Below are 24620 nucleotides of genomic sequence, written 5' to 3' on the forward strand. Positions count from 1 at the left end.
GCTAGAGTGCCAAGTTTTGGGACAATCCAGCCAATCTTCAGCTCAGCAATGCATGCCTTTTTCCCTTTTACCCATTTACCCAGGAATAATGGCATCCTCAGGGTTTCAGCATCTGCTGCAGAAAGTGCCCTGCATGCGCGGGTAGATGAAGAGGCCCGATCTGCCGAAATGCTACAAGTTTGCGGGGACGCTGCAGATCGCCGGATTCTCCACCAACGGGAGGAAATAAAGTACCCGTCTAGCTAGACTAACGTCGGCTTTGGGGTCAGTCCAAGTGGATCCTAATTCAGGTCCGCTTCGTATTTGGAAAAGAATTAGTATCCCGGGGTATTAGGCTAAACGTGGCTATCATGGTGAAACAGGCTGAAGAACGGTTCCTGGCAGGTCAAATGGGAATATAAATAGGGCCATCGTTGGGTTCGAGGTGGTGTTTGTCGATCACGACTGAGTTTATCTATTGCCTCGTTATCACGTCTACTATTCCTTTTTGTTCAAAATGGTACACCTTAAGGCACTTGCCAGTGGCACTCTCTTCGCCTCCCTCGCTTCGTCTGCGGTTATCAGTCGACAGGCAGCCGCCAGCATCAATGATGCCTTTGTCGCCCATGGAAAGAAGTACTTCGGTACCTGTTCCGACCAGGCTCTGCTGCAAAACAGTCAGAATGAGGCCATTGTCCGGGCGGACTTTGGCCAGCTGACTCCCGAGAATAGCATGAAGTGGGATGCTCTTGAGCGTTTGTCTCCTGGTCTCTTGTTGTTGGGTGTTTGCTGATGGACGCAGCGAGTCAGGGTAGCTTTAGCTTCGCTGGAGCTGATTTCTTGGTAGGTGTCTAACTTTTAGGGATGAATGTCGATGCTGATTAGTTATCTTAGGCTGATTATGCTAAAACTAATAATAAACTTGTGAGGGGTCATACTTTGGGTTTGTTGTCTCTCATCCAGGTTAATTTGCCTTGGTAATGGATGCAGGTTAATGAGGGTATAGTGTGGCACTCGCAACTCCCATCCTGGGTGCAGGGTATCACCGACAAGGATACTTTGACTGAGGTAATTAAGAATCACATCACTACTATCATGCAGAGATACAAGGGCCAGATCTATGCTTGGGTACGTTGACATTGCGCATACTCCTATATCATGGCATTAACCAGATACAGGACGTTGTCAACGAGATCTTCGATGAGGACGGCACTCTTCGTGACAGTGTCTTTTCCCAGGTCCTAGGAGAGGACTTTGTCCGCATTGCCTTTGAGACCGCTCGTGAGGCGGATCCCAACGCTAAGCTATACATTAACGATTACAAGTAAGTGATCATCCAGATGAACAAACCTCTGGCTAACCTTGTTAGCTTGGATTCGGCAGACTACGCCAAGACCAAGGGAATGGTTAGCTATGTGAAGAAGTGGTTGGATGCTGGTGTTCCCATTGACGGCATTGGTAAGTTGTCACCAATCTCTAGATAGAACTCCTTCTAACTGAGTTTAGGCTCCCAGTCTCATTACAGGTAGGCTCCCCGGTATCACGACGTCAACAATACTGACTGTCTAGTGCGAACGGCTTCCCCGTTTCTGGCGCCAAAGGATAAGTCTCTCTCCTGCCACCGCGAGACGAAGGGCTAACGTCATGCACAGCTCTGACCGCGCTCGCCTCTACCGGTGTTTCTGAAGTCGCCGTGACCGAACTTGATATCGAAGGAGCTAGCTCCGAGTCTTATCTCGAGGTTAGTGTACTATCCACATTATCTTTGAGAAATCTATTAACCTATACAGGTGGTCAACGCCTGTCTCGACGTCAGCTCCTGCGTCGGTATCACTGTCTGGGGTGTATCCGACAAGGTAGGTTTCTTACAAAGTCTACCAAACCGAAGGAAAGCAGACTAACTGTTATAAAGGACTCGTGGCGCTCCAGCACCTCCCCGTTGCTATTTGATAGCAATTACCAGGCCAAGGATGCGTATAATGCTATCATCGATGCTCTGTAAATCCAGATATCCGTCATGGTGGTATGTCACACTGCTTGATGTGAGTGGATGATTCTGGGATAGTGTATAGCTTTGGTTCAAATATGTGGCACGGTAGTCTTTGCTGCCGTGAGGCATTGGCATTCGAGACTTATTGTCTGAACAGCTTTGTACATATGGTCAATTGAACTACAATTTCAGAAATACTATGAGCAACCGACTTCAAAGGCTTTCAACCAAAGGTAGGTCGTACGAACAAGCAACCAGCTTTCATGGCTATAGATCATCAACTGAACGGGACAATGGCGTGCAGACCAGTTCTCCTCGAGGGAGGGATACAAGCAGAATATTCACACTGTAATTGAATTACCAAAGTTCAATACTGCAACCGTTCTTATATTCACATCGCTCGAGACTACAGGTCACCAAGGACGTGAATCAAAACTGGACACTCAAGTCGAGAACAACATGGTTCGGTGTAGTGATACTCTTCAGCGTGACATACTTCTGGTTGGGCCACTGCACGACCAGCGGAGCAGTCTCCACGAAAGTTCCACCGAGGTCCTGATTCTTGTTCTCCACGACCGCATACATAACGCCGAGAATGACCAGCGTGATCCAGGACACGGCCGCGACTAGCCACTCCCAAGGCTCTGCTTTCGTCGATTTGCCTTTATCCTCCTTGGTCTGCTTGAGAGTGATCTTCTGCTTTTCATCGATCTGGAACTTCTGCCAGCTTTTGTCCCATGTCTCCACACGGAAGTCGGCGAATGTGACATCAGCCTTCACATCTAAATAAAAGCAGAGTGCTTTTTCTGTGGTATCAACGGAGGCCGTCAACGATGAAATCCAAGGGTCGTGATCTTTCTGGAGGTTGATATCCTGGGTGTTATACACTTGGTATAGGTACGGCTCTGAAAGAGATTTGACGGCGATCTGACTAGCCACTTTGTCTTTGTGTTTGGCTTGCTTCTTGACATTTTCGATCATGGCAGGCATGACAAAGTTTTGTAAAAATACTTGGTTCGAAATGAGCACCATAAACTCCTGACCCGAGGCTAAGAGTGGCTTGTTGAAGTATATCTCGCCTTTAGAGGGAGACACTGTCTGCATCAACACGAGCAGGTTGCTACGGCCAGGCTTTTCGGGGTCTTTAGCGAAGGAGAAGTCGGCGAGACGAGGGATCAAGGCGTGGTACTTTTCGGCATCCTGATTCGACAACGCAAAGGATGCGACCTTGTATTCCTTGCCACCTTTCAGGTGCTGCTTTATGGTCTCATTCAGGACGGTGACCAAGAAAGCGAGGTCCCCCGCAGGGATGTCGAGCTTCATATCAACGATATCAGAAAGTCAATGATGAGATCATAATTGGTTTGCTTTGGGTCCTTGTGTGGTTCCAATTTGTTCTCGATCTGAGTGAGTTGTGTCGTCACAATGAGCTTTTCGCCTTTGGGGATGGTCACTTTCGTGGTGTTCAGGGTAACGCTGCACTCCATGCATGGGGAGCAGGACGTCAACCTGACGACCCGAGCCGTCCTTAACCCGCAGCTCCGGCTGATGGATAGTGATGTCGACATGAGCGACATTTGTATTTCCCAAAAGCTTGAACGGGACATCTGCCTGGACACACACTGGTGGTATCTTGGCAAGCTGCGTATTGAGCGCGTTCTGGGAAGCAGCGGCGATCAAATCCCAGCCATTGCTAGTAGTTTCGTTTTGAGACATTGCGGGGTGGGCTGTCAACACATCACGCCACATCCGTGAGTGCAACCCTGTCTTATAAAAAGCACCAATGGGTCGAACTTCGCCCCATTCTTCTCCATTGCATATCCCTCACTTCTCCACAACTTCTGCCCCCTGTCGTGAGAAAGGTCCGAAGATGTCCACCACTCGTTACAAGGACCCTATCCCTGATGGTGTCTGCGTCTTCACCACCCTCGACAAAGCCGCGCAAATCCAAAAGGCGAACCCGCATGCCATTTTCTATCCCGAGAATAACGGTCACTACGCCAAGGATCCTGATGGGACTGTCGTCGCCGTGGCATCGGATGAAATGTGCGAGGAGAAGAAACGCCGAGTTGGAAGCGAAGATTGCCGCGGGCGAGAAGTTGACGGATGAATATACAGTTTGAGCGGGCATGGATTTTGGTAACCCTAGTGACAGGGATTACGTCCCTGCTTATGGGGCTGTGGGATGTAACCAGACGTGGTGTGATGAGGTGAAAATTATATCCCGAATCAATTTCATTGTCAAATTATAACTCGACTGTATGGCTATTGAAGTCGCATATGTCTCTTTGGACACAAGTCAATATATCACTCATACTTCTTGAGTATCAGGAAGAAAGTAAGAGAAAATCCAAATCTTGCCCTAGCTATGCAGCCACCACTCACTTTAACATCCCTCTCCCGGAGGGTGCTACCGTTCTGGACACTGAGAACGACCTCCGAGAATTCACTGCCTCCCACCCAAATCTCGATCTCGAGATAGCGAAGGAGGCTATACTATCAACGAGCCTAATAGTCGGATATTGGCTTACGTCAAGGATGATATAAGTAGAGGAATGGATAAACGAATGGAGTCCTTGGAGCTTTTCAAAAATCTATTACCCAAGAAAGGCATGTTGGGAGATGATGTATCTAAGGTCTTGAAAACAGCCCGCCCATGCTCCAATCCGATCTGTGCTTACCCTAGTGTTCCAGGCAAGTACCAGCATTACACTAAGTGCTGTGTCTGCTCCCATGGCCATCTCTGTGTCTAGTCGGTGAGTCAGTGATAAAGAGAGCAGGCTTCGGCCGGAACATTTTTATCGTTATTTATGACCCCCATAGGGGACTTCAAGCTCAAATCTACATCTAGGTTAACTTTGTGAATAGGCACCTGCCATCCCACCTTAACTGAAAGAATATACTTCCGTCCTTAGTATTCCAGCACCTGTTTAGCCCCGTCAATAGGATTCGGCTAAGTAATTGGAGACCCGGATACCGTTCCCGAACGCTAGGCTATGGATATAGCCGAAAGTATACGGGCAAGTAAATCGACACCCAATTTATCCGATAGATAAATGAGCCAATGTATAGACAACATTAGACACCTCCTCATTACTTCTACAGTCCAATATCAAATACAGACAAATTAAAATGACACTCCCAACACCACAACACTACCACATCTTCGGCCAGGGCATATCCCAAAGTCTCTCCCCTACAATCCACAATGCCGCCTTCGCGCACTACGGCCTCCCACACCGATACGACATACAAGAATGCAACAGTCTCCAAGACGTCAAGTCCCTAATCGATGACCTGACCTTTGGCGGTTCTAGCGTGACGATGCCCCATAAACTCAGCGCCGGGGTGTTCTGTGCTCATGTGTCTGATTCCGCTACTCGGCTGGGAGCGATTAATACTCTTATTGCTCGGTCGATTGAGTCTGGAGATGGAACTTTGACACGGGAGATCCATGGTGATAACACGGATTGGTCGGGTCTTTATTCCCTGATCAAGGAGCATGCCTCTGGGGAAGGAAAGCAAGTTGGACTTGTGATTGGAGCTGGAGGCGCAGCTAGGGCAGGTGTTTATGCGATGGCTCAGGCTGGGATTGAGCGAATTTATGTTGGTAATCGGACGTTGGCGAAGGCGGAGCAAATTGCGAGAGATTTTGAGGATTTGTGCCGCGTTATACCGGTTCAGTTTCCATCGGCGCTGCCAGAGGCTCCGGATGTGATTATTGGGACTGTTCCCGGGGAGGCTATGCCGCAGGAGGCATTCAAGGGTTTGTTTAGGAATGAGAAGGGTCTGTGTATTGAGATGGCGTATAAGCCACGAGTGACGAATTTGTTGGCCGTGGCGAGGGAAAACCCCGGATGGACTACGGCAGATGGGGTGGAGGTACTTCTTCGACAGGGCTTTGAGCAGTTTCGGTTGTGGACAGGGTTGGATGCACCGGAGGCAGTTATGAGGAAGGCTATTGAGGCTGCTACGGAAGGCAAGGTTGGAGGGACATCGTCATTGTAATATAAAACGCAAGCCTACAGTAAATAGAACATCACTAGGAATGCGTTGATTTAACTTTCATACGATGTACAACGATGTCGACTTAGACCGAGTAATATGGAATGTATTTCTACTGGGCATCCTATCAATCATCTACCATGCGAAGTGTAGGATGTAGCCGTTGTATAGAATGCATGCCAGATCATATACGCGATCTATATCTTAACTGTACTTTCTTGCAAGACAATAAATATACTGAATGAGTTACAGGTAAAGTTGACCGAGTAGATACTAGTGACTAAATGATATGGATAATTATTCAAGTCTAAAGCCCTCGAATCACTAACATGTCTAACAACACAACGTACATTTACCAAGCAACATCCTTTCCATCCATCCAGTCCTTGGCCTGGAAATAAAGCAAATCATGCTTCTGTCCATTGATCGTGGACCCTTCCCTACGATGACCCGGCAAATCCAAAAGCACCTTAACCCCCATAGTCTCCTCCTGCATATACGCCAAATACCTATATCCAGGCGGATACTTCTTCAACCTCTCCTCATCTAGAACAGGAACACGTCCCGGATTCACAGGAATCAACTTATCCTTCTCATACCAATGCCTAACAAACCGAGCCCGCCACTGACCCCGCAAATCAGGATACGCCGGATCCGTCATCTTCTCCCAGAAAAAGATAAACCGACAATCACTCTCCGCATCAGCGTCGCATGTCCCGCCAGATACACAGCTGACGTCGCTGAACCGCTGCGTGATGGTTGCTTTCATCTTTGTGACGGCACGTGTGGCATCGGGGTCGATATCGGTTGTGCTGCCGTGGATGCGGTGCATGATGAACGCTCCCTTGTCCATGCCGGCTTGGGAGGCTTCGATGAATTTTTTATGGTGGGTGAGTCCCGTCCAGGTTGTGTAGATGTGGGCTTCTGGGTGGAAGATTGAGAGGAGGTTTTCCCATTCGCAGGCGTCGCGGTAGCAGGGCCATCCTTCTGCTAGTTCGCGGAGCATGTAGCGTTCTAGGGCTAGTTGGGGGGGCCCGTTGTTGCGGATGGCGTGTTGTGGCCGTGTGCCGGCGGGGAGAGAATGGAGGTCGGGCATTTTGAAGATGGATAGGTATGTGTAAGAGGAGATGAAGTTCTCTGGAATTCAAGGGAATAGAGAATCAGTGCAGAGAGAGAATGTTAAGTAATTCCAGGTGCGGAACTATAGTTCCCACTATGCATGACTGCCTGGTTGACGGCTAAATCCTCCCCGCATCGGCTGTATACACAACCGATCTCTTGTGCATAAGAAGATATGGTAGCTTCTACTACACCTCACATTTACCTACACGGATAATCATTGCCTCTATCGATTCAGCATACCTTCGTTTACGTATTTCACTATGCCCTCAGAAACAGATCCCCGTGCCTATGCTTACCTTGTCGGTGTCGGAGTGACCCACTCCATCGCTCCACCCATGCACAACTACATTGCAAAAGCACTGGGCCACGACTGGACATTCATCGCGAAAGAATGCCCAACAGTTGAAGATGCCGTTGAACTGTTTCGACGATCTGACTTCGCCGGCGGCGTGGTGACCATGCCTTACAAGCGCACTATCATGGACCACCTCGACGGTCTGGACGAATACGCTATTCGACTTGGGGCATGCAACAACGTATACCGGACATCTGACGGAAAATTAAGAGGCACCAATACCGACTGGCGCGGGATTAAGGGATGTTTGCTGGGAGCGAGCGCAGAAGGCAGAGGAAAGCCGGCTGTGCTTATCGGGGCTGGAGGAGCTGCACGGGCGGCGATATTTACTCTACACGATCAATTGGAATGTCGACAGATCCATCTCGTTAATAGGGATCGCGATGAAGTCAAGGTCCTCTTGGAAGAAGTGAAACAGGTGTATGGTGACGGCTTGGAGATCATTTATGTGGAGCGCGTCGAGCAGGTAGCGGGTCTCCCCTCGCCGTATTATATTGTGGGCACTGTTCCGGACGCTGAGCCTAGCACCCCCGACGAGGTGGAAGTTCATCAGATTATTGGGTCATTTTTGTCGACCCCTCAAGAGAAAGGCGTTCTACTCGACATGTGTTTTAAGCCACGAAAGACGCGGATCCTGCAAGCTGGACAGGCGAACGGCTGGAAGACCGTTGAGGGAACCGAGATTATCGGCCACCAGATTCATGAGCAATACCGACTGTGGTGCGGCGAGGAAGAAAGTAGCCAAATTCCTGTGACTGACGCATGGGCAGTGCTTCGCAAGGCAGCAGAGGAAAGTCCTGCAATCAACTTTTAATTAGGGAGATTTTCTGTATCGATTATGCATTTGTAGATAAACGATCGGACATTTTCCGATTCTTCAGTTCGGTTAAGAATAGTGCCGTTACCAAGAAGTATATGTACAGGACCGGTGCCTCATATCAATGTACGTTTTGTTGGGTTCTCATTTATAATTTCGACCTAATTATCTTTCTCCGTATTTACACTTGTCCCTGCCACAACTCGAACGCCAAAATGCCTTGTGCGCCAGCAATCGCATCTATGTCCCTGGGAAGAGCCTGGGTGCATTCCCTCCCCGAAAAGCTCTCTCAGGCAGCCAAAGCAGGATTCAAAGGTGTCGAAATATTCTACGAAGATTTGGAATACCTCGCTAAAGAAAAAGGACCCGTGAATGACTCAACATTGTTTGCTGCCGCTCAAGAAGCGAGAGCAATCTGCGACCACTACGGCCTCGAAGTGATTGGAATGCAGCCATTCTTGTTCTATGAAGGTCTCACCGATCGGGCTCAGCATCGGGAAAAGATCGAGCGCCTTAAGTTGTGGTTCGCAATCGTCAAGATCCTCGGCACCGATATCATCCAAATACCCTCGAACTTTCAATCCGAAGGGATATCGGGTGATCTGGATTTGATTGTTTCCGACATGATCGAAGTTGCGGACATGGGACTGAAAGAGGAACCTGTTGTCCGGTTTGCATACGAGAATCTTGCCTGGGGTACTTTCATTTCAACGTGGGAGGATTTGTGGGAGGTGGTTCGCCGCGTGGACCGGCCTAATTTCGGGTGTTGTCTGGACACCTTCACCATCGCTGGACGGGTATGGGCGGACCCTGCCAGCGCCTCTGGTAAGACACCAGGTGCAGACGCCGCATTGGCTGCATCATTACAGAGCCTTGTTCGGACGGTCGATGTGAACAAGGTGTTCTACGTGCAGGTCGTCGACGCAGAAAGAATGCAGCAACCGTTGATCGAGGGTCATCCATTTTATGTCGAAGGACAGCCAGCACGCATGAGCTGGAGTCGCAATGCCAGACTGTTCCTCTATGAGCAAGAGCGCGGTGGCTATCTGCCAGTAGTACAGGTGGCTGAAGCCTTCCTAAAACGTCTTGGCTTTGAGGGGTGGGTGTCAATGGAGTTGTTTTCGAGGTCGATGGCGGATCCAGACCCGACAGTGCCAGAGACACATGCACAACGGGGCATCAATGCCTGGAGGAAGCTGGCGGAGGAATTGGATCTCTAAGTCGGCTCGCTGTGTATCTATCGAGTAGACGGTATTTCCTGGTTACATTCGTATAATTATTAAAGATTACAGATCAGTATCAACCGTGAGCTGGTTGTTGCAACTCGGCAACAAAGTCTGTTACCAGGTCTCCTGCATGGAAGCCCAGGTTATGTGCAAACGTAGGTTCGTGGCTGTAGAGTGTTAGAATACACGGTTACTGGGGGTGTCTTGGATAGAGCATACCTCATCGGCGTAATGGAAGCAACCATTTCTTCAAATAGTGCGTCAAAGTTGGCTGTTTCATCCAATAGATGTGGCGTTTGTTGATGACTTGAAGATATTGGGGTAGGGATGGTAGGTGCTACTGTCAATTCAGGCGTGTTAGAAAGGCCTGAGGCCAAGTAGGTCGGGGCATCACGCATGCTGGTAGGATTGATGATGGGTGCAGTTGCAGCAATATGGGCCATGTTAACAGGTATCCCAGGGGTGTAGGTATTATTCAAGGCTTGGATCGCAGGAAGAAGATTATCCAAGTCGTCTACATTCCAGCCCGGTCGCAAGTTACTTGTATTCGACCTGTCTAGTCTCGTGGGACTGGCCAACTTCAGTTTGCCCGTAAGCTGACCGAGACGCTTTTGCAACATATCCTCTTCACCACAGCCGCTAATCAAAATGCTCGTGCGTAAACATCGTTGTGCCTGGAAAAAGAACCAATACAGAAGGGGAGAAGATTTCGTTTTTCCTGTGATCTCAATGTATTGATCCAGCAGATCCAGACACGATCGCAAGGCATGGAGTGCCATGGTGGTAATGGCCGCATCGCCGACGTTGCATTTGCTAACGAAGCACAACGTAACAAAGGCTGATGTCAGGTGCAAATTCAGCAATGGAGGGTTGAGTGAGTGACGCGGGGGATATGGGTAGCGTGTGGAAAGAACCGATTGCCAGTCTCTTAATTTAGAAACAATCTGTTGTATGCCCTCCTGTCCCGGTGGACAGTGCAACACTTGGGTCAATAACTGCATGAGCTGATGGACCAGGTTAAACATGCTCAGGGCTCGCAATGGCCCCTTCGGAGCAGGTCTTTGACTCGGGACTTGATCACTAGAGGCTGTCCATGTCTCCCATTCCTCCAGGTCGTCCTCGGCGATTGGTTTATGTTCACTCTGTTCTTCCAAAGAAAGACACGGAGTCTTTTCGAGAAGTGCAGAAACCATATTGTCAAGAAACACACAACCTTGGAAAACGTGTTTGTATCTCGGTTTTCTGGCAGTCTCAGGGAGGGTCGCGACAATTCTCATAGCCTGGCCAACGAGCACCCAGGCTTGGGTTAGGTCTCCACGTCCAATATTCAGGAGAGCTACAATTAGTAGGGCCTGAACGTGACTCAAATGTAGATTGTTAAAATCTAGCATCAGGCGCAGGCGTATGGAGGTTTCTAGATGTTTCGGCTCTAGACAAGCCTCCCCACTGGCATTTTCTCGCATCGTTTGCACGTATGCAATAATAGCCCATAGAACTAACGGACAGCCTGTGTCACGATCCTTTGTGGAAGGGTCACTGTGCATGGTCCTCAGGATGTCCCGCCGGTCAAGGATAGGGAACCAACATTGGATGTAAACAAAATAGAAGTCCACCAGCTCAGCGACGTCGTCTGGGAATGACACACTGAGGATGTCATTGGATGAAGTTATATGTAATGGAGGCGGAGGAGCAGGGATGGACTCCATATCAGTATTCGAGACATTCACTGGGGTCTGGGTCGTCCGCTCAGGACTATGTGTGTCGCATGACTCCCATTGGTGGTCATCATCGCCATCGCCAAGAGCTTCGTATATCTCCTCTTGCGAAACTGGTGCTAACAGGCGACTGACACCTTTGGCGACTTTGGAATTGCGCCATATCGATGTGTATTTCTCGGACCATTCGGTGGCGAAAAAGCCACTGTGATGTCGAGGGTTACGAAGGAAGCCTTGAACCAGGCTTTCGCTGTCAGGTATTTGCTGGAACACAATTCCCAGTATAGTTTCAAGGGCCTTCACGTAGCCAGTTTGCAATCCACGCCGTCGACCGTTATCCTGGTATGTACATCGCCGGCCGGCCTGGCGGCAGATGGCACACTCTGGTTGCTCCCCGTCGCATTTGGATTTGCGGCGACGACACTGGTCGCATGCACGACTAATCCGCTGGCGCTTGTTGGGGTGTGATCTTGGCATATCTTTGAGTATGCCAAACAGAGACCGTCAGCACGGTATGCTCGCTAGCTGAGGTCGTCGTCGTCGTATAACCAAACACGGAGGATACGGACGTGGGCACGTGATCGGATATGGAATTAGCCGATGGCGAATCCGAAACTCAAAGATCAAGAAGATCCAAACGATCTCGTTGTGTATGGGTTCAGGATGTGATTTTTGATTTTTTGAATACGTACACTGAGGATGAGCTTCCAAGTGCCCAGTAGCCATGTACAGCACCGTGGACTACCATCGTCTTCTCGGCGATATAGCTCGGACGCTAGCCTGGTGCTGGTTGGGTTTCCTGGGGCGGGCAAGAAAACCCTAGGCATCATGGCCGCTGTGGCGTTGCGTCGACGGCTTGTTGACTTTGTCGCTGTTTTTCAGCAAAGGCACGGCATGCACCCTCAAGCTTATATTGTCTCACATGGCTCGGAACGATATCGCAAACTCGAGCTAGAAGTGACCGAGGAGATATTAACAGAGCATCGAAAAGGATGCGTGATTGTTGGACTCGGCTGGCTGGCAAGCAGACAACAGCAGGTACTGTTGGAAGAGTTCGCCTCTTGTCATCCAGTTCTCTACATCCGACGCGACCGAAGGGATCTACAGCAGCTTATCGCGACTAGCCAGGACAAGTTTGAGCGCATGTGGGACGCTGGAAATTCGTTCTTTGAATCGTGTTCCAACCTGGAATTCTACAACGTTACAGAAGGTTCGACTGACGAGGCTCGCTCCGCACTACCTGCGTATTTAAAGTTGAAAGAGACGGAAAGGACGTTCGTAAGGTTCCTGCATCGCATCTGGGGCCGTGAACACCTGACTCGTTATTCGGCAGATCCATTATCTGCGTCGTATACGTATGCTTTGCAGGTACCAATGGCTTGCCTAGAGGGACCACTCGAAAGTTACGAGGAACTCGAGAATGGGGCGGATGCAATAAACTTGAAAGTTGAGCTTTCTGAATTCCACGGCAGAAGGCCATCCGAGTCAATGGCAAGGGCGGTAGCCATGCTTAGGAGGCACTCGCGGGCCCTGGTGATCGTAGATATCATTCCGTCCTCGGTACCGGATATATTGAGCTATCGCAAGCTCCTAGGGATGGCCTTACGGACCATACCAGATGCTATCACTTGCTCCATGGCGCATGGAGATGACCTGGCGCAGGAGGTAGCTGCAGCCAAGGGTTACATTAAGGCTATAGCAACGTATCATCAAGAATATTCTCTGGCGAGGAATGAGACACGTCCAGAGCTTTTTACCTTCCGCCAGAAAGCACAAAGTATTGGTTTCGACGCAATCCATATAACCGGCGAATCAACAGCACCCGGAGACAGTCTTCACGGTATATCCTTTCCGCACACTCTCGCCAAAGACTCTCTCATACCTACCATCGCATACGACACGGGACTCTTTGGACGCACTTCTGTGTGCTTAAATCCAATCTTGTCACCGGTAGTGCTCGAAAGCATGAAGCCGACAGGTGTTACCTTGCGGGAAGCAGAGATGGCCGTGTCAGCATGCTTTCTTCGTCGCAGGAAAAGATTCGGCATTTTTGGGCAACAATTATCGCACACTCTGTCACCTGCGATGCACAATGCTGCATACGCCGCATGTGGATTACCATATACGTATGGCATAGCAGAGAGAGAAAGGCTATCTGACATTCGCGAAATCTTAGATGACGAGAGCTATGGAGGCGTGGCGGTGTCACTTCCCTACAAAACTGAAGTTCTGCCCTACCTGGACGAGATAAGCCCAGAAGCTCTTGACATCAACGCGGTAAATACGGTGGTACTGCATCAGGAGTGCCAACCGAATGGAGTACGCAAAACTATTCGCAAGGGCTACAACACTGACTATCTTGGGATCAAGGATTGCATCTATAAACACCTTTCCCCAGCAAATGCTATCCGTGACGGATCAACTGCGCTGATAATCGGTGCAGGAGGCATGGCCCATGCTGCGATATACGCATGTTACCAGCTTGGTGTAAGGCGGATATGTGTCTATAATCGAACCCTTTCCAATGCCCGACGACTTGTCGACTACTATCGCGAATGGGTGAAATCAAAGGATAAGGCCCCTTTAGAGCTCACCATACTCTCATCAGCGGATGATCCGTGGCCGGCTCACCTTCGCCAACCCACAGTTATTGTGTCGTGTATTCCCGGGCAGAAGTGTGACATCGAGTCATCGAGTGCTTTGAACATTCCTGACCACTGGTTACAAAGCAGAACTGGCGGGGTCTTTGTTGAGGTAAGGCCTTTGTACAATCACGCGAAGACCTTCTACTAACAGCTATAGGTCGCCTACGATCCCTTAGAAACGCGCCTCATAAGATCGATGAGACAACATGTATCACGAGGCTGGATCATTGTTGATGGCCTGTCGGTCTTAGTCGAGCAGGGTATTGCGCAGTATGAGCTCTTTACAACACGACCGGCTCCAGTGCATGTCATGAGACGTGCCATTCAGCAGTCTATTTTAGAGAGGACTGTTTGATCTTTTACGTAGATTGTACTAGTGTCTTAGCTCGGTTTATCCATGATTATCACGCAAGGTTCGCAATAACGGGCACGAGTGTCTTCATAACATCGCCTTTACTAGATAGATAATCTACCAATAATCCTATAACTAGCAGTTTATGCAAGCAGAATGAAGTCAGTGCCTTCTAGCTACTCTTAATAAGTCTCGCCTCCTCCAATAAGCAACCGGATTCGTATCCAGCTACCCGTGTCAAGCACTATATATACAAGGCAACATCAATTTACTCACAACCCCAAACACAACCTTCGATCTATACTAAACTGTACAGACATAAATTCCCCTACTCTCCATAACCCTCCAATCACTTCCTCTCCTCCAAACCGACCAAATTCTCCAACGCATGCTTCACCGCAACCTGATACCCAAAAGTCCCCAACCCAATGATAACCGCCGCCGCCTTATCCGATAAATAGCTATGATGTCTGAACGATTCCCTAGCATGCACATTGGTAATATGCACTTCAATAAATGGAAGCCCAACACCAAGCAATGCATCCCGCAACGCAACACTGGTGTGCGTAAAGGCACCCGGATTGATGACGACCGCCTGAGATTTCCCTCTTGCTTCATGGATTCGGTCAATCAACACGCCCTCGTGGTTGGATTGTAGACATTCTACTTCTGCGCCGTAGCTGGCTGCTAGTTCTTTGGCGACTGTTTCGACGTCGTTGAGGGTTGTTGTTCCGTAGAGGTGGGGTTCGCGGGTGCCCAAGAGGTTGAGGTTTGGACCGTTTAGGAGGAGGATTGAGGGCATTTTGAATTTTGAAAGGGATGTTTGGGGTTGGGTTTGGAGTATGGAGATGGGTGTAGAGAGTTGGGTGTATTATAGATTGTTTGGTGTCGGATGAACGGTTGTGCACTAAACCGTCGGGTATGGATTGAGCCGATGGGAGTATAGGAGTCCCAATTACGATGCTATTAGGACTTCTAGTACCCAGAACTGTATCTTGATTAGTGCATCGGTCAAGCACGAACAGAGATGTAGGTGTATGATGGCGCCCAAAAGTTGTACATTGGTGGAGGCTTTGTTCGTTCTCCTATTTCGCTTTGAAGATCCATTGTGTGTAGTATTGAGAATTGTAGATCATAGTATACCCTGGTATGATTTTAGGAAATATTCTCTCGAAGAAACTAATAAAGCTCAACATTTTACTCAGTTCCTCCGCATCAGGGCATCTCTGATCTTAGCGCGTATTGTAGATAGCGTAGATTCTTTTTCAAACACCTCACCCTTCTCTGTCCAGAGAATATGCTGGGCAACTCCCTGCCAGATCATCGCCTCTGTTCCAGAAATGACTCGCCAGCCATTTCTCTCCGCGAACTGATAAAATGAAGTCTGCACGCGAGGATGATAACACATTTCCAGCACGACCCCCTGGCTCTTCTGCATCCCTCCTGCATCACATCCCATGAGAGTATCCACAATCCTCTTTGCGAGAATCTCCGCCTCTGTCTCAGGATCCCGGTCAGGAACGGTACCAACCACCAAGTAAGGTCTGGAGAGCTCTGCTGCGGATTCTACCGTATCCACGAACTGAAGCTTCGCCTTGAAGTCTGGTACTCGCCTGAATGACTCAATGATATCATCTATCTCCTCCTTTAACCTGTTCACAAGGTATATCGTCTTGACGCCCAAAAAAAAATGGAGAGCGTAGACCGCAGAGCGACATGCACCCCCGCCCCCAATGATCAGACCAGGTTGACTGGAACCAAAAGCAAGGTCCTTGGCGTCAACGTTTTGCAGAAATGATTCTTTTACGCCGATGCAGTCCGTGTTAGTTCCGATCAGGCGCGAGCGACCGTTATCACCTCGCCGGATAAACACGGTGTTAATGGCGCCGATAGATCGTGCCTCGTCCGTTACCGCGTCCACCATGTCCATAGAACGGACTTTCAGGGGCATTGTCACGGCCGTTCCGAGAGAGTCTGGTTTTACGAGAAGCTCTAGGAGCTTTTCGCTGTTGTCCGTTTCAATCGCTTCGTATGTGCATGCCGCTCCTGCCAAGGAGAATAGGGTGTTGTGTAGGAGAGGTGCCAGGGAGTTCCTGAGTGGGGATCCCAAGAGGTATGTTTTAAGCGTCTGTGTATCCTTCTGGGAGACTGGAGAGAAGAACGATGTGCCATATTTGTAGGAATCCCTCAGGAGGGCTTCGGTGTCGAGAGTATGTTCGCTCATGCTTGCCGCTGTTGAGGTTTTAGGGTTCTCGGCCAAAATTAAATTGTTCAACGAGTGGGCAAGTGTGTAGAATCACAGTGTATATTTGCATTTCTAACAGGGACTCATGAGCAATAAAAGGGATATTTTGGGTATTCCGTGCGTATTTGGTCGCCAAAGGACTTAGCCGATGGCAGGCATCCCCTCCGCAGAGTATTTGGTTGGTTGGCTGACTTCCACTGCTGAGACTATGTCCCTTAGATCCTCGCCGCACAATACAACACGCTCGAGTGAGATAGGAAGAGCCTTCAGGCAGATAGTGGACTTTCGCCGCATTTCAATTTCCATCCCCACCTCGGCTCTATATTCGATTCTAGTTAGAAGGTAAAAAGGTTAGAACTACATAGCTTGTGAACTGAATTCAATAGTAATCTTATTTACGACGTTCAGACGAGAATTAGGGCTCAGCCTAGGTCTAGTAACCTGCGGCTCGGAAGACGCTTTGCCCGGGAAGCCATAGTTCGTGGCGCAGACAAGAGTTCAGAACTTCCGCCTTCCGAAGGGTTGTGGTCTCTGCATTAGTATGTAGTATGCTCCCTAACCTCCGTGGGTTCCGGAATACCGAGACCCCAGGTAAGGGCGAGATTGTCAGCCTGATTCCTAGGCTGATTACTAGGAGTCAGGAAGTAGTTTCTACTGCTAGAAAGTCTACAGTCCACTATTAGTCTATAATATATACAATTTTCAATTTCAATATTGTTAGTAGTAACCTCCTTAGCTTCTGAAAGTTAGTAATTGATAAAAGATTTCTTTCTACATTACATATCCAGTTTTTAGTTATTGTTATTGTATAATTTCTGCCCGGCAGGCTGGACTGTATACCTACCTCCTTGATTGAGTATGTACACTGGCAGGTCAAGGTTTCACTTATTGGAGAGTCGTTATATATTGAGACTAAAAGCATTAAGAGCTGGCGACAGTAGAATGATAATTTACCCGCCCACAGCATGTGCTGTTTCATTGTTAAACACATGCGTGCCGGCCGGAACAGCATAGATGGTATAGTCACTGTCCACACGGACAAACCTAGCCCGCCGCGATGCGTTTACTTTCCCGACAGATGGTAAACGCACCTCTGCCTCAGCATTTGCGGGGACATTTACCGTGAGATGAAAGTTACCTTCTGCAGTCCTTTGCCACTCACAACGAGCCTCTCCCTGGAGCATCTGATAAGTCCCACTAGCGCTCGTCAGATCCCCGACCAGCTTAGGCTGGAAGATTAGCCGATTCTCCCAGGTGGAGCTGAGAGTAGTTAGAGCAACGGGCTGAATCCCTACTACTCCAGCGTGGAACCATTCGTCAATCTGCGCGAGAATCATGTGGTTCTTAGAGTCGCTGTGGTCCCATTGCTCGCCAATGGTCGTAAACCCATTAGGATTAGCCACCGTGGGAGCCACGAAATAGCCATAGCTTGGCCGGTCATTCTGCTGAAGTGCATCCCAAAGAACGTCGTCACGACCCCCAGCTGACAACGCTCTTACAATTGGACCCAGGCCAATCTGGCCGCCACTTAGATGTGGGCCTACTCCGTCTCTTGAGGGGTAGTCGTATGTCAGCTCGACGAGCGCATTGAGGACCTGTTGGCGATGTTTTTCGGGGACAAGCCCGGAGTCTAAAGCCAATTCCTGCGCAGTTTGGGTGGCGTTGCTGGTGTCATTATTGCCAGCATCGGTGTATCGATGATTGCTGTCATTCCAGAAGGCAGTGTTGAAGGCGTTGCGGATGTCGTGAGAAAGGTCGGCGTAACGGTGAGCGTCGGCTTGGTGTCCAGTAAGGTTGGCGATGCGGGCCATGGCTTTGATGGTAAGATAGTAGCCCCAGGTGCCGGTGATGCGGCCCGAGGTCTGCGAGCTATCCTCCACCCAGTCAGCTAGGGCCGCGTCGACAATGTGTCCTCGAGCTTTCTCCCGCTAGATGTAGTCAACAAAATCGACTAATCGGTCATAATAGGTTGCCATGACTGTTGTGTCACCGTACAAGTCATACAGGAGTGAGGGAACGAGGACAATGGCATTACCCCAGTTAATCTCGTCTCCAAAACGGCCACTATACCCTCAATCGTAGACGGGTGTCTTCAGGGCAACGTTTCCGGCCATCGACGTGTTTGCGATGGACTGGCCTTCCACCAGGTGATGCGCGGTAGTGCGCAAGAAAGCCGGAAATTGGAAGTTGCGCGCCAGGGCCCCGAACGGCTGAGTGTAATCTGCCGGGTAAGAGAGCTTCTCTCGTCCGGGGCAGTCAGTGAAGACGGACATGATGTTGCTGGCCATTGAATGCCACGCCATCTTGTGGATCCGGTTGAGACGAGCGCTAGAGGAGGTAAAGCTGCTCGCAGCTGGAACGTCCGCTTGAACACGGAGACCTGTGATTAGGTTCCGGCTAGGTTTGTAGCCGCGAGGCAAACCTGTGACTTGCACCCACTGCATACCGAAGTAGTTGAACTTCGGGTGCCATGTCTCACCACCAGGCCGGCCGGCAGTGGTATACGTATTGAACAAATCGGTGCCGGGGTCTCCCGGACCCAGTGACGCCTGGTCAACCGTGCCGTTTGCAGCAAGTGACTCGGCGGGAGCCACCTTGACTGTCGTACCAGCTGGTAGTTCGGGGAGGTTGACTAGGGGGAAACCGACAATATTCTGGTCGAAGTCGAAGACCCAAGTCCCAGGGGCAGGCTCGCCGACTGATACCGGCGTGAGCCGCTCCTGGATCTTGACAGGCTCAGCTGCACGAGCGACCAGCCGAGTAGCAAGGTTAGGTGGAGGGAGCTTAGAATCTATAATTAGAGTGTGTTTCGGGTCAGGTTCAGATCCCAAATCTAGGACCTGTCACGGTGCGATCCTAGATCGCTGTTCTCTGGTTATGCTGTCTAAGTGTAAGAGATATCGCCAGGGCCCGATATTCCATAAGGTCAAAAGGTCAAATTATTCTGAATCAACGATTTAGAATGCCCTTGGTCAGACCTATATAGCTTCCCGCCGTTACACTAAGCTACTTTAAATAATATATTAAAGCGAGATATTTCTATTATTTTCTGATTTATTTTTTTGTCTAATCTGAATTCTATAAAAGATATATAGGATTAGATAAAGAAGTAGATTTGGGAGTAAATTTCTGATGAAATAGAACTATTATATAATCGCCTGAGGTAGATAGTTATTTAGGCCTGGGAGGCGGTCCCGGAATCATTTCTTCAGATTTAATAGAAAATATATAGGCTAGGTGTCAGGCAGTCATTTAGGCAGAAGGTGGCCATATAATCTACTAGATTTAGAGCTTTTAATTCAGTGCTTTTTGTTAATTATTTAATATAGGACGGAGTATTTTTATAAAAGTTCTATGACTCTTCTAGTTCTGCTTTTGGGACTAGAGATTAGTCCTAACTCCTGTCTACTGCGGGAAGTCCCAGGTCCTATAGTAGAAGTCCTGTGGGACATGTCAATGTCTAAACCCGATACCGTGTTCCGGCTCCCCACGCGGGAAAATCTCCATTATCTGATGGATATATTCAGATTCGTCGCTACCGCTGAATCCCCAGATATTGCCCCAGCCCAATTGTCCAGCGACCTGACTAATGTTAACTCAATCTGAATCAGGTAAACATGCATTGCAACCTACATCGTCCATTGACCAATTTGTGTAATACATATGATAATCGCGCGACCAGGTATCGATATAACCACAATACCTTAGACCTGCGTCACACCTAGACGGAAAAGTACCCGCCTCGCCTCCATCCGGGTAAAACCAACAGAAGGCGCCATCAGCCACGATAATCCCCCACTTTCCCAAAGTACAGGACCAGCCCTCATCCGCTGATCTGGCCTTCATGTTGCTGAAATGAATTGTTTTGGGATCCGGCGGACAGGGTTTCTTCGTTGGCTATGATTGAAGTAAGATTTGAAAACAAGTATAGAAGGATGAAAGAAGTATGGAAGGATGAAGAAATAGAAGTCAGCTTCACTGAGAGTATATAGTGGTTTTATAATGGATTTATGAGAGATTTTGACTAAGGTGGCGTCTGCTTATTCTTTCCAGTTACTTGATTTAATCCCGCGATGAGGGTCTGTGGCTGGCTGAGTCTGACTGTAAGCGAATATCAACCGTGATACCGAGGTCTTTAGTCCTTTTGATCGGCGATCTTTTGCTACTAAAGCGAAATACTGCATAGGCGAGCTAGAGCAAAATAGTGGGGACGGTTGAGAGCGATCTTCCACATACTTACTCCGATGTCGATGTAGTAGAACTACACAGACTAGCCACTCACACTAGATTAAGGAAATTCAGACAGAGATCAATGCAGATTGGTGAGAATCTATCTTAGTTGATTTTCAATATAGATACTATTACTTGAACATACAGTTGCAAAATAAGTATTTACTATTCAAATTCACTCACTTCCAATTACTGATAACTCACCCATCTATGCTTGAGAATTTCAGGATGGGAATCTAGTTCGTTGCTAGTTTAACGACGTCACGTTTTGAGATCAGCTACATAAAGAACAGCTGACGCGGCCCAGAGGACAGCTAACGCAGAAGAAGTGGGGCTATTGTTTGGCTAAAGAAGGAGAGGTCTGATGGACTGGGCAATGTGTGTACGCGGGTGGATCGCCGGGCTATAGCGAGCTGAATCCTAGTTCCACTGTCCAGTTAGATGTGGGACGAACCGCAATATAAAAGTCGGAATACAACACTATAGTATCAGCCAGCCACAAAGCGTGTGGGGCATAAAACGAACTATGGAAGTATACAAGATAAGCGAGCCCAGCGCCTGCATAGAGCAACACATGAGATCGACGCCAAAACAAGAAAAAATGAAAAAAAAAAAAAAAAAAAAAAAAAAAAAGACAAAAAAGAGAGAGAGAGGGGGGGGGGAAGAAGACTAATCTTGATGCAGGGCCATGCCTTAGAGGGCAGAGTGCAGGTCTGTCTGCGTTGCTTCAATGTGCGGTCATATCTGTCAATATGGCAAGCTGGAAGTTTTTATGGTGGTACATGCCGATCAGTGGCAGTTTCCCTCTCTTTATTAGACAGGCAGATTAGAAGTGTAGACTCATGCACATGGCTGGACAGAATCTATTGGCTATGACGCTACACTGGAATCCACCTTATGGTTAGGGGAATTTCTCGCCCATGTAGAAAACCCCAGCATTGTTCACCATCAAACCCGGAAATCTACTCATTGTGTTCAGTCTAATGACTCTGCATGATTTCGAACCACGCCCCTGAGCTTATCCCCACGAAATATGACTACCAGGAAGTGCCAGACCTTTCAGTACAGCTTAAAGTGGTAGAGTTCGCCGTAATTTTGCTCTCCAAAAAGATATCAAGAAAACAAATCACAAGATTCAATCAATTTGGGGTCAGAAGCTACTCAGTGAGCTAGTTGGTACTAGTTGGAACTCTATGACGGTGATACACGTAGTTTGCTGCTCGTGGGGAAAGCTTTGATCTACGTATTGCTCTTTCATTTTGAATAGGAACTGCTAGAAAGAGAGTGTTATGGACCTTACTACTTCTATTTTCGGTATATTCTGATCGCTTTAACTTCTTGTGACATCAAGGTATCTTCTAAAACTAAAAATGTAGGCGTTGCTATACCTGAAGCCTACGATATCTGTCTCTCGTACTCTGGCAAGGAAAAGGTTTGACAATTTAGCTATATAAGCTGACCCCTCTCGATATTTCCCTATGTTCTGCAAAAGGACCTTCGGACCGCTGACGCATGCAGATTGAAGATATAGCTGAGAAAGTAGTAGGGTTCCAACGGACCGATATGCTAGGAGCCGATTGGCCATCACAACGGGTTGATACAGCGGGCCTGTGAACAAGCTCATTAGTAGGCACAATGAAGCCCCCATTCATCTTGTTGATTGTTTAGCATGGTGTGGTTTGTCATGGATGAATGGATTGATATATAGGGCTTTAGGAGCGACCAATAAGGGGGAGACTGATATTATAATTTGCAAACTCCCGGTTCATCTTACCTCACCCCGAATCTACCTTCTTACCAACGTCTGACGACTAAGTGTTCCATACTATACGAAAAGAGACAATCTCAAACGAAAGTCAACAATGGACGTCTCTTCGGACTTACCAGGCCCTGGTCAGTTGACCTTATCAATGTTGGCACTCTTCATGGGGATGTTTACTGCGAATCTCGACACCACGATCTAGGTCACAGCTATTCCACGCATCACGGATGATTTCCACAGTCTTGGTGACATCGGATGGTATGGATCGTCGGCCTTCCTCACATTTGCCGCCTTCTAAACCACCTGGGGAAAGGTGTTTAAGTATTTTCACTTGAAATGGTCCTACTTACTCTCACTTTTTATCTTTGAACTGGGAAGTCTCATTTGCGCCGTTGCACCTAATAGTGCCACCTTGATCACCGGACATGCAATTGCAGGCATTGGTACTGCTGGTCTTTGCACTGGCATATTTGTGATAATTGGCTATTTAGTCAAGCTAGAGCGCTAGCGAGCTTTCATGGGTGTCATGGGGTATCTTATGCTCTTGCTTCGTTTATCGGCCCGCTTCTAGGAGGTGCATTCAACGAAAGAATCAGCTGGCGCTGGTGCTTCCACATAAATCTCCCAATCGGTGGAGTTGCTGCTTTGATTATAAGTCTATTCTTTTGGACACTTAACGCTGCCAAACCCATGGCTGCACCGCTGAGGGAAAGGATTATCCAGCTAGACCCCACTGGTTGCGCATTGATCATGGGTGGAGTTGTTTGTTATCTGTTAGCCCTAAAATGGGGTGGTTTGCAGAAATCCTGGTCGAATAGCAGTGTTATCGGCACGTTGATAGGGTTTTTTCTCCTATTTGCCGCCTTTGGAATCAATGAGTGGTGCTTTGGAGAATATGCCTCCATCGTGCCTCGGTTGTTAAAGAAACGGAGAATTCTTGTAAACTCAACCGTGGTTTTCTTCAATTTGAGTGGATTTTTCGTTCTTATCTACTATCTACCCATTTACTTTCGGTCTATTAAGGGTACTTCGCCCATTACCTCCGGTGTCTACAACCTCCCCCTCCTTATTGGTGGAATATTTTCCATGATTGCGGGCACTCTGCTCACGGCTACACAGCAGTTTGTACCATTCATGGTGGTCAGTGCAGCTCTCAGCGCCGTGGGTGGAGGACTGATATACACTTTGGATCAGAACACATCAACTGGCAAATGGGTTGGTTACCAGATCATCGCCGGCTCGTCCACTGGATTCATTTCTCAAATCCCGATCATGGCCAATACCGCCTGCGTTGAGATGCAAGATATGAGCACTGTCTCTGCGATGACGTTATTCTTCCAGCTGATTGGCGGTTCATTCTCAGTCTCAGCAGCGCAATCTGTCTTTGGAAATGTGCTCTTCAATCGCATTCAAAACACCGTTCCTGGTCTGTCGCCGGAAGCGGTAATCGGCGCAGTTGCCGCTAATCTTCGAACCAGCTTTTCTGCAGAGCAACTTCCCGGTGTGCTGACGGCGTATATGGACGGCCTGAAAGGGACATTTGCTGTGGCTACGGTTCTGTTGGCAATGAGCGCTCCTTTAGTGTTATTGCCGAAGTGGGAAAGGTTGAGGCCGGAAGCGCCTCAGTCGATAGACTTGGAGGTGGCGGTTGAGAAGTCGCCAATTGAGTCTGAGTCAAAATAGTTAGATTTGGCGTCTGTTTCTGTTATGCGTTTGTACCTGTTTTGAATATGTTGCGCGGGCTGTTTTACGAATTCTTAATTGCGGAATATTATCATTTTGGTTCAATACCGGTGCTAGGATTGAGAACATATAATCCACGGAAAAACTGGAGGCTGGCGGAAGTACGTCTTAGGTGGCCGTATATAATAGTAGAGCATAATCGAGATATTCCAACAGATATATTAGCCCAGACCTATGGTGTTATAAATATCTAGCGATCTATCAAAAGTTCACAATATATCCGACTAGTTAAGGAACAGCAGTAGTAGTAGGGGACAGTAGCAGTGATTGTGGTAGAGGTATAGATATCTAGAGACTAGGCCCTAAGCATAGGGGTAATACCTAAACTTAGGGCTCAGCGTGCCTGGAGATAGAATTAGTCCTTGCTTTACTTTTAAGAAGTATTATCTTCGGAAGCGGACTGGTCGATAATGTGGATATTTCAACCATTGTAA

The 24620-nt window shown here is 48.4% G+C and overlaps 12 protein-coding genes across 12 annotated transcripts; 7 read left to right on the forward strand and 5 right to left on the reverse strand.

Moving 5' to 3' along the window:
* Positions 1-130: 130 nt before the first annotated feature.
* Positions 131-2190, forward strand: F9C07_1961368 (endo-1,4-beta-xylanase F1). The gene is made up of 11 exons (XM_071508534.1): positions 131-734; positions 782-822; positions 874-922; positions 986-1107; positions 1158-1303; positions 1349-1437; positions 1486-1504; positions 1549-1581; positions 1630-1720; positions 1770-1835; positions 1892-2190. The coding sequence occupies exons 1-11, from the start codon at positions 497-499 to the stop codon at positions 1979-1981; spliced, it is 984 nt and encodes a 327-aa protein (XP_071367553.1). The 5' UTR covers positions 131-496; the 3' UTR covers positions 1982-2190.
* A 208-nt stretch (positions 2191-2398) lies between these two features.
* F9C07_2077256 (uncharacterized protein) lies at positions 2399-3292 on the reverse strand (the record flags this gene model as incomplete). The annotated part of the gene is made up of 1 exon (XM_041287572.1): positions 2399-3292. One exon carries the CDS (start codon positions 3290-3292, stop codon positions 2399-2401), a length of 894 nt encoding a protein of 297 aa, XP_041150790.1.
* A 102-nt stretch (positions 3293-3394) lies between these two features.
* On the forward strand, positions 3395-3826 carry F9C07_2077426 (uncharacterized protein; the record flags this gene model as incomplete). The annotated part of the gene is made up of 2 exons (XM_071508835.1): positions 3395-3720; positions 3748-3826. 2 exons carry the CDS (start codon positions 3395-3397, stop codon positions 3824-3826), a joined length of 405 nt encoding a protein of 134 aa, XP_071367554.1.
* A 1275-nt stretch (positions 3827-5101) lies between these two features.
* Positions 5102-6127, forward strand: F9C07_2076789 (uncharacterized protein; the record flags this gene model as incomplete). Its single annotated transcript, XM_041295432.2, has 2 exons — positions 5102-5973; positions 6064-6127. The coding sequence occupies 2 exons, from the start codon at positions 5102-5104 to the stop codon at positions 6125-6127; spliced, it is 936 nt and encodes a 311-aa protein (XP_041150788.2).
* A 199-nt stretch (positions 6128-6326) lies between these two features.
* On the reverse strand, positions 6327-7070 carry F9C07_2237462 (pathogenesis associated protein; the record flags this gene model as incomplete). The annotated part of the gene is made up of 1 exon (XM_041287570.1): positions 6327-7070. The coding sequence occupies one exon, from the start codon at positions 7068-7070 to the stop codon at positions 6327-6329; it is 744 nt and encodes a 247-aa protein (XP_041150787.1).
* A 286-nt stretch (positions 7071-7356) lies between these two features.
* Positions 7357-8265, forward strand: F9C07_2076588 (shikimate; the record flags this gene model as incomplete). The annotated part of the gene is made up of 1 exon (XM_041287577.1): positions 7357-8265. One exon carries the CDS (start codon positions 7357-7359, stop codon positions 8263-8265), a length of 909 nt encoding a protein of 302 aa, XP_041150786.1.
* Positions 8266-8483: 218 nt separating this feature from the next.
* Positions 8484-9488, forward strand: F9C07_2077039 (putative 4-hydroxyphenylpyruvate dioxygenase; the record flags this gene model as incomplete). Its single annotated transcript, XM_041287576.1, has 1 exon — positions 8484-9488. The coding sequence occupies one exon, from the start codon at positions 8484-8486 to the stop codon at positions 9486-9488; it is 1005 nt and encodes a 334-aa protein (XP_041150785.1).
* A 1701-nt stretch (positions 9489-11189) lies between these two features.
* F9C07_2077739 (uncharacterized protein) lies at positions 11190-14209 on the forward strand (the record flags this gene model as incomplete). Its single annotated transcript, XM_041295431.2, has 3 exons — positions 11190-11380; positions 11914-13963; positions 14012-14209. 3 exons carry the CDS (start codon positions 11190-11192, stop codon positions 14207-14209), a joined length of 2439 nt encoding a protein of 812 aa, XP_041150783.2.
* A 192-nt stretch (positions 14210-14401) lies between these two features.
* Positions 14402-15037, reverse strand: F9C07_2287793 (catabolic 3-dehydroquinase 2). The gene has a single exon (XM_041287568.2). The coding sequence runs from the start codon at positions 15006-15008 to the stop codon at positions 14556-14558; it is 453 nt and encodes a 150-aa protein (XP_041150782.1). The 5' UTR covers positions 15009-15037; the 3' UTR covers positions 14402-14555.
* Positions 15038-15407: 370 nt separating this feature from the next.
* F9C07_2287794 (putative quinate dehydrogenase) lies at positions 15408-16813 on the reverse strand (the record flags this gene model as incomplete). Its single annotated transcript, XM_041287567.2, has 1 exon — positions 15408-16813. Exon 1 carries the CDS (start codon positions 16428-16430, stop codon positions 15408-15410), a length of 1023 nt encoding a protein of 340 aa, XP_041150781.1. The 5' UTR covers positions 16431-16813.
* Positions 16814-17401: 588 nt separating this feature from the next.
* F9C07_2287795 (alpha-L-rhamnosidase family protein) lies at positions 17402-20520 on the reverse strand (the record flags this gene model as incomplete). The annotated part of the gene is made up of 3 exons (XM_041287564.2): positions 20189-20520; positions 18536-19242; positions 17402-18379 (listed from the first exon to the last, which is right to left on the reverse strand). The coding sequence occupies exons 1-3, from the start codon at positions 20295-20297 to the stop codon at positions 17402-17404; spliced, it is 1794 nt and encodes a 597-aa protein (XP_041150780.1). The 5' UTR covers positions 20298-20520.
* Positions 20521-22543: 2023 nt separating this feature from the next.
* Positions 22544-24186, forward strand: F9C07_2224717 (major facilitator superfamily domain-containing protein; the record flags this gene model as incomplete). Its single annotated transcript, XM_041287566.2, has 4 exons — positions 22544-22614; positions 22646-22688; positions 22757-22895; positions 22940-24186. The coding sequence occupies 4 exons, from the start codon at positions 22544-22546 to the stop codon at positions 24124-24126; spliced, it is 1440 nt and encodes a 479-aa protein (XP_041150779.2). The 3' UTR covers positions 24127-24186.
* Positions 24187-24620: the final 434 nt, after the last annotated feature.

Source organism: Aspergillus flavus, chromosome 8 (assembly GCF_009017415.1).
Source record: "Aspergillus flavus chromosome 8, complete sequence".
Taxonomy (NCBI): domain Eukaryota; kingdom Fungi; phylum Ascomycota; class Eurotiomycetes; order Eurotiales; family Aspergillaceae; genus Aspergillus; species Aspergillus flavus.